The 5,983-nt window shown below is 55.7% G+C and overlaps 2 protein-coding genes across 13 annotated transcripts in view; both read right to left on the bottom strand.

Moving 5' to 3' along the window:
- Positions 1–694, bottom strand: part of Cpt1b (carnitine palmitoyltransferase 1B) — an 8,353-nt gene extending 7,659 nt beyond the window's left edge. The window contains exon 1 of one of the 2 annotated variants that reach the window (XM_015506920.2): positions 552–694. The gene's annotated coding sequence lies outside the window, so the exon portion shown is untranslated. Of the gene's footprint in view, positions 1–458 lie in introns of both variants that reach the window. The other variant, XM_015506919.2, reaches the window with a different exon arrangement.
- A 151-nt stretch (positions 695–845) lies between these two features.
- Chkb (choline kinase beta) lies at positions 846–4,496 on the bottom strand. Of its 11 annotated transcripts, none has more exons than XM_048803159.1 (11): positions 4,034–4,484; positions 3,697–3,805; positions 3,329–3,442; positions 3,018–3,165; positions 2,711–2,806; positions 2,500–2,558; positions 2,341–2,422; positions 2,107–2,215; positions 1,868–1,971; positions 1,512–1,593; positions 1,067–1,353 (listed from the first exon to the last, which is right to left on the bottom strand). In XM_048803159.1, the coding sequence occupies exons 1-11, from the start codon at positions 4,283–4,285 to the stop codon at positions 1,279–1,281; spliced, it is 1,230 nt and encodes a 409-aa protein (XP_048659116.1). In that variant the 5' UTR covers positions 4,286–4,484; the 3' UTR covers positions 1,067–1,278. The 11 variants fall into 11 exon arrangements, 10 of the variants coding, with proteins under 10 accessions (XP_048659119.1, XP_048659114.1, XP_048659113.1 ...); XM_015506923.2 differs by having other exon boundaries at positions 3,018–3,151; positions 4,041–4,484; XR_007347620.1 differs by having other exon boundaries at positions 1,293–1,353; positions 1,808–1,971.
- Positions 4,497–5,983: the final 1,487 nt, after the last annotated feature.

Below are 5,983 nucleotides of genomic sequence, written 5' to 3'. Positions count from 1 at the left end.
CCTGGCAGTAGGTGGCCAGGAGGGTGCGCAGCAGCTGCCACGGCCCAGGCCCCCTCCCCGGGCCCGCCCCCTCCTCCGCAGCGAGGCCCCCGCCCCCACTGGCCCCGCCCCCTCCCCTGCCCTTCCCGCCCTGCCCCACCCACTGGTGGCCTCGGACGGCCCGCGCCCCCGGGCGGGCTCTCCCAGCCCCGCCAACTGCCGCGGAACCCGCGCCCACGTTCGGACTGGCCTAGCTATGAGGGTGAAGGAAGTGGGTCCGGGCCATGAAAGCGCCAGGAACCCCAAGGGCAGCGAAGGGCGGCCTTGGGCTTGGGAGAAGCGTCCTGGGAAGCGGAGTCGGCCTGGACAGAGCCGGGTTCCAGGCGCCCCCAATTCTGGACTTCAGCACCGGCTTGGTTCCCGAGCTGGGCTAGGGGCCGAGTGGGGGGCCTGGCCGCCCTTTTCTGGTCCCTACTCACAGCTCAGGTTCGGTCCTGTCAGTGTATGGGGCTGGCCACTCTGGCCCATGTCCCCACGTCCTTCAGGCTTGGCCACCGATACCCCGCCCTTACCGGGAATCTGACACCCACTCCCAAATTGGGGTCGAGAGAATAGATGCAGGGCGGAACCAGAAACTCCCCTTCCACGGTGGGAATCAGGTGGGTAGTTCCTGCAGACTGAAGGGTGCTTGAAGATCTGGGAGCCCCAAGGGTTGGGGACAACGATGGGGGTGGGGGGAGGCAAAGAGTTTCACGTGAGGAGGATGGCATTAGAGCTAAAAATAGTTGAATGTAAGGGAAAGGTCGCTGGCTGTGTCAGCTGTGCAGCCTGTTCCCTGATCCCTTCTCAGGCTGGCTGCTCATCCCAGGGCTCTCTGTAACCTCTTCACTCCCCAGTCCTCCCTTTATTTGTTATTCTAGGCTGCAAGAGGGGAGGGTTGAGGGATAGGGTACCCCAATGGGCAGAACGGATCCTCAACCATTTTAAGCTCAGACCACAGAACAGAAAGCAGTGGTCACTTGGTCAGTCTGTGTGCATTCCTTGGCTTGGTATTTTTGCTGCAGCTAGTCAGGAACAAGATATCTTGTGAAGGAAGAAGCTCATTTATTAAGGTACACAGCCCAAGGGCTCCTGCCTGCCTGCCTTGGGGACTATTCAAATTGGAGGAGAGGTCAGCCTCCTCATACAGTTGCACTGTGGGGCACAGCCCCATCCCAGGGACTCCTGCCCTCTGCCCCTCCCTCCAAGGTCCTGCCTTGGAGGCTCCAGGAGAAACTCTGAGGAGTAGGAACTGGACAGTCAGGATGATGAGTGGAAGCTGGTCAGCTGTCCCTTCTGTTGGAAGTAGAACTGGAACCGAGACTGGGCATACTCCTAGGAAAGGAAATTCACCTCTCACAATAGTGAAGAACTTAGGACCAGCATCCTCTACCATCCTTTGACCACCTGGGAATACCCAGATTTCTTAGAGGACATATGGTCCCTGGTGCACTCCAGCTCCCACCTAACATGCCCACCCCTGGATTACTTACCAAGTAACCAAATTCTATTGTAGACATGGATGCCTGGAGGATGGACCATAAACCCCAAAAGAAATGGGATGCCAGAGCATACCTGGAGGTGGGGGCAGGATAAGAAGGGGCATTTAAGAGCACGTTTGGCATCGCCTGGATCCCCTTCCCTAGGCTGGTCAGTCCCTAAACTCTAGCTTCTCCATTATTCTAATCCCTACCTCATCCTGACTCTTCCAGTTCTCAAAACTGTTCCTCCTCGCCAGCCTCAACCTCATGTTCCATATCTCTGGCCTCAATGTGCATTGGCACCTTACCTGTAATCCCCCTTTTCTTGGAGCCCTGGCCTACTCTCATGGTGCCCCTCCCTTCCTCACCGACTGACTTCTACCAGCAAATCTTCTTCCAATTTTTTCTGTTCTTCTTGGGAGAGGGTCTCGCCTTTCTTTACTTCTGCCAGGTAATGGCGAATAAAATGGAGCTGAAATCAATGGACAAGAGCCAGGAACTGGAGAGACTTAAATATTTAGCACCCTTTCTGGCCATACCCTTCCAAGACTGACTTCCCTCCTCTCTTACAGGATGAGGCCTGTTTCCCATCCTCCAGCCCACATACCTGTTGTCCCCTGGTAGGGTAGTCTGTGGGCCGTGCTTTGTAAAAAGGCCACTCCTCATGAGTATAATCATAAACCCATTCACAAAAATGGTTCCCAATGTCAAAGCCTCTGGGGAAACAAGGTAGACTTTCAGTTCCCAAATGCCCTGGGCAGCTACAATGCAGAGATGAACACCTGGTCTGTTTTTCCTCCCATGCAACCAGGTGTATAGGAGCCTTCCCTCCTACCCTCACCTGTAGTTATAACTGCTGTACTCGAAATCAACCAGCATGAGACTGTCAGCATTTTCAGGCTCTGAGAGCAATAGGATGTTCCCTGGGGGAAAGGGATGGGGTTCGGGTCACATGAGGGCCCTTTGGCCCCTCTACCTTGGATTGGAAAACTTCTCCTACCTTCTTGGATGTCATTGTGGCAGAAGACCACTGGCGATGGCGTAGAATCTAGCAGCTTTCTACAAGGGTAGGAGAGGCATGGGTACTGATTAGGAATGACTAGAGTCACCCTCGTGGGCTAGGCCATGACCCTAACCCTAAGTAGACCCTGGGGAGGACTCCTAGTTTCTTGGTGCTACCTTCCTCACACCCACAGCTTGCCTGCCCTTACCTGAGGTTGCCCATCTCATCCTTCAGGCTGTACATCTCCAGCAGGTTCATATTGAGGAGGCCAGTGGGAGGCAAGTCCTGGATCTGCTTTAGGTACCTGAAGCCCAAAGAATAGAATACACTCACTCTGCTGTCCTTACCCTCTCTCCCAACTGCCCTTGAAACCAGATTAAGTCATTCTATTGGCTGAGAATCTTGAGTGCCCATACTAGATACTGGAATGCCTAATCCACTTGACTGTAGGGCTGGACAGAATTTGGTTCAGTTCAGGTGTGTGCCAGTTCAGGTAAGTCCTAAGCCTGACTTACCGTTCCATGGTCCCAAACAGCCAGTGGGGCTCCTTGGTGAACGGCATCTCCATGCCATGGAATCGGGCCATCTTCGTGGCAATGGCTGCTGATAACACTGGCTCTCGAAGCTCTCGAGTTTTCAATGGTCGGCTCTGCACCCAGGAACCTATCAGGGTGGTGAGGGGGCAGGGGCAGGAGGGGGAAGGGGTAGGGGAATGGGAGGAGGCCAAAGTCTTGGGGAAAAGACTGGGATGTGAATGCAGACACTGGGGAAGGGATAGGGACTGAGGGGAGAAGGCGATTTGGGGAGAAGTGGGCTGGGTTCATACTGGGAGGTACTGTTCCAGCCGGCCCTCTGGAAAGACTCCATAGAGCTGGGGACCCAGCGACCGCTCTGCAAGAATGGCAAACATCACGCTTTCTAGGACCAAGGAGTCTACACCCTGAAGGAAGATGGATAGTAAAGGGGCCTGTCAGGAGGACCCAAGGCAGTGGGGCCCTGGCACATACAGGAGCGTCTGCTTTCTGCGCCCACCATAGTTGGAACTATCTACTACCTGGAGGCTCTGGAGCACAAGTTCTAGTATGATAAAGTACAAATCACTGAGTCCCTGGCCTCAACGGCGTAATGGGGACGACACTACCAGCACGACTTAAGGCCGTATGGGGCCATCCTGCAGCCCTAACTCCCCCTTACCTGCAGGATGGCCCCATACAGCCGTAGCAGCACCTCCCGGGGCTCCTCGCCAACGCTGGGCAGGTGGTCCGGGAGCGAGCAGCGGAAGAGCAGGTTGCTGAGACCTCCGCTGCAGACCCGCATCAGGCACCCTCAGCAGGAGAAAGTCCCTCACGGCGCGACCTAGCCCCTCCCGGCTCTGCCCCCCGCGGGCCCCGCCCCGAGCCCCGCCCCCGCGGGCCCCGCCCCACCCAAGGCGTGAGCACTCGGAGGCAGCAGAAGCGGGAAAGTCTTGAGGACTCCGAGGCTGACCCTTGACCCGGGCCCCGGCGGCGCACAGGAGGGGCTAACCCCTGACCTCCCACCTCACAGGGAAAACCCTCAGTTCTTCCGGCCTCACTCGGCGCCAGGCCCCGCCCAGGTACTCCCGGCACCATTGGTAGGCTCGGCGCTCGGCGTCACGCGACAGCGACGAGGAGCGTCGCCGGGTCGGGGCCGCGTCCGGGGATTTAGACTGCCACAAGCTGTCCTTGGCCAGGCGGCCGCCGACAGCCCCGCCTTCGGTCACAGTTGTCCCGCCTTCGGCCACAGTTGTCCCCTCCGCCGCCATGGCGCGGGCTCCGCCGGGCCCAACGCCCAGTTGCGCTCAGCTCCCTTCGGACGGATTCGGCTTCTTCCGGCCGCGCTCGACTCCGCTTCCGGCCGGTCTGCGCTTCTCCGGTCATACTCGGGCTTCTCCGGCTCGACTCGGCTCTCTCCGTGACCTCAGTTTTCCGAAGGCCCCAAATGCCGAGTGTCTTCGCTGTGCCCCTCCCCTGTGCAAGGCAAAAAGCAAAGTCTCTTTCCCTGGGTGGGGCGCTTGTCGGCACGCCCCTCTGGGCGGGGGTCGTTTGAAAGACCGGGAGCTGTGTGGACCGCGGCCCGGAACTAAGAAAGCCAATCAGAAGAGTGAGCGGTGAGGCTTACGACACGTGGGCGGGGCGCGCCCTCTGCAGGATCCTGCGGGAGGCTCGGACCGGTGGAGGTGAGCCCTTGGGGCTCCCGCACAGCGTTGCTGTTCTGGGCAGTGTGGTTTAGAGTCTTAGGATGCGTGAGAGACGCACGTCTAGGTTGAGGGAAGTGGGGGTATATGGTGCGTGCAATAAACGTTTATCGTGCGAGTGAAAGAATGGGGCTGTTTAAACAGTTCCGATGACTCCTGGCAACTCAGAGTAATGAAACCTTGGCTGCCGCTTGAAGTTGTCGTCTTTGCGCCCCCTTCACTGACCAATTCTGTGATTGGTTCCAGACCTAGAATCAATTGCAGAATCAAGCTCTGGAGCAGACATCTGGGGTTTTGTAAGTTCTCCTTGGCCCACCTGGGCTGTTTGGAGTGCTCAGACTCACTTCCCAGGAGGGCATCCCATGGTAAGTGCATGTGGGTGTGGCTGTCAGGAGGTTTGACCCACTAGGATTTGTGGCAGCTTGTGTTGAACCTCGGTGCTCTTTGGGATAAAACACATGGGCAGCTAACTAACTCGAATGACCAGAAAGAAATCAAGAATGGGAAGGCAAATGTCAGTTGCTGCCGCAGAAAATCTTGATCCCTCACTCCATTTAAATCTGAGCCAGTTCTGAGACCCCAAAGCCCATTGATTGAAAGGGAGGGTTCCCTTGAGGACAGATTCTAGAGTGCCACCATAAGTATACACAAGAAATATTTCCCCACTCCTCCCCTAAAGGTGCCTAGAGGCACTTAAATAACTAATTTGTTATGGAAAAGGGATTATCCAGAACTCCGAAGATTAGACACAGGACTTGAGCTGACGCCAGGGCACCTGAAGCATCCTGGTCTTCTGATTAGAGTAGGGGCTTATGAAAATCTCATGAAAAATGGAATTCTGCCCCAACTCCTTGTGGTAGTTTCCCTGGTCCTAATGTGTGCTTGGATGGTTATACCTAACAGTAAGCAGAGCTCATACATTGATCCCTGACTTGTGGAGTAAGAACCATGTGGCAGGAGGAGCAAAGTAGAAACTCCCCACCCTAGTGGTCCCCCCAGAGTAGTAAATCAGAAGCAACACTGCCTTCCAGGTGAATTTGTATGAATTGTGTCACCTTCCCATTTCACTCCTTCATTTCACTCTTTCATTTCTCCTAGATGGTCCCTGAAAATCCAAATATATTCATGTAAATGAAGGTGGACTATCATAGACTTAGCCAAGTAGTGTTCCCAATCTCAGCAGCCATGCCTGGTGTGATGTCTTTATTGGAACCAATTAATGCACCTCTGTCATTGATAATGAAGTGACTGATATACTGAACGGTT

The sequence above is a fragment of the Marmota marmota genome, unplaced genomic scaffold, assembly GCF_001458135.2.
Source record: "Marmota marmota marmota unplaced genomic scaffold, marMar, whole genome shotgun sequence".
Lineage (NCBI taxonomy): Eukaryota > Metazoa > Chordata > Mammalia > Rodentia > Sciuridae > Marmota > Marmota marmota.
The sequence above is the reverse complement of the archived record's forward strand: the minus strand, read 5'-3'. Positions and strand labels throughout refer to the sequence as shown.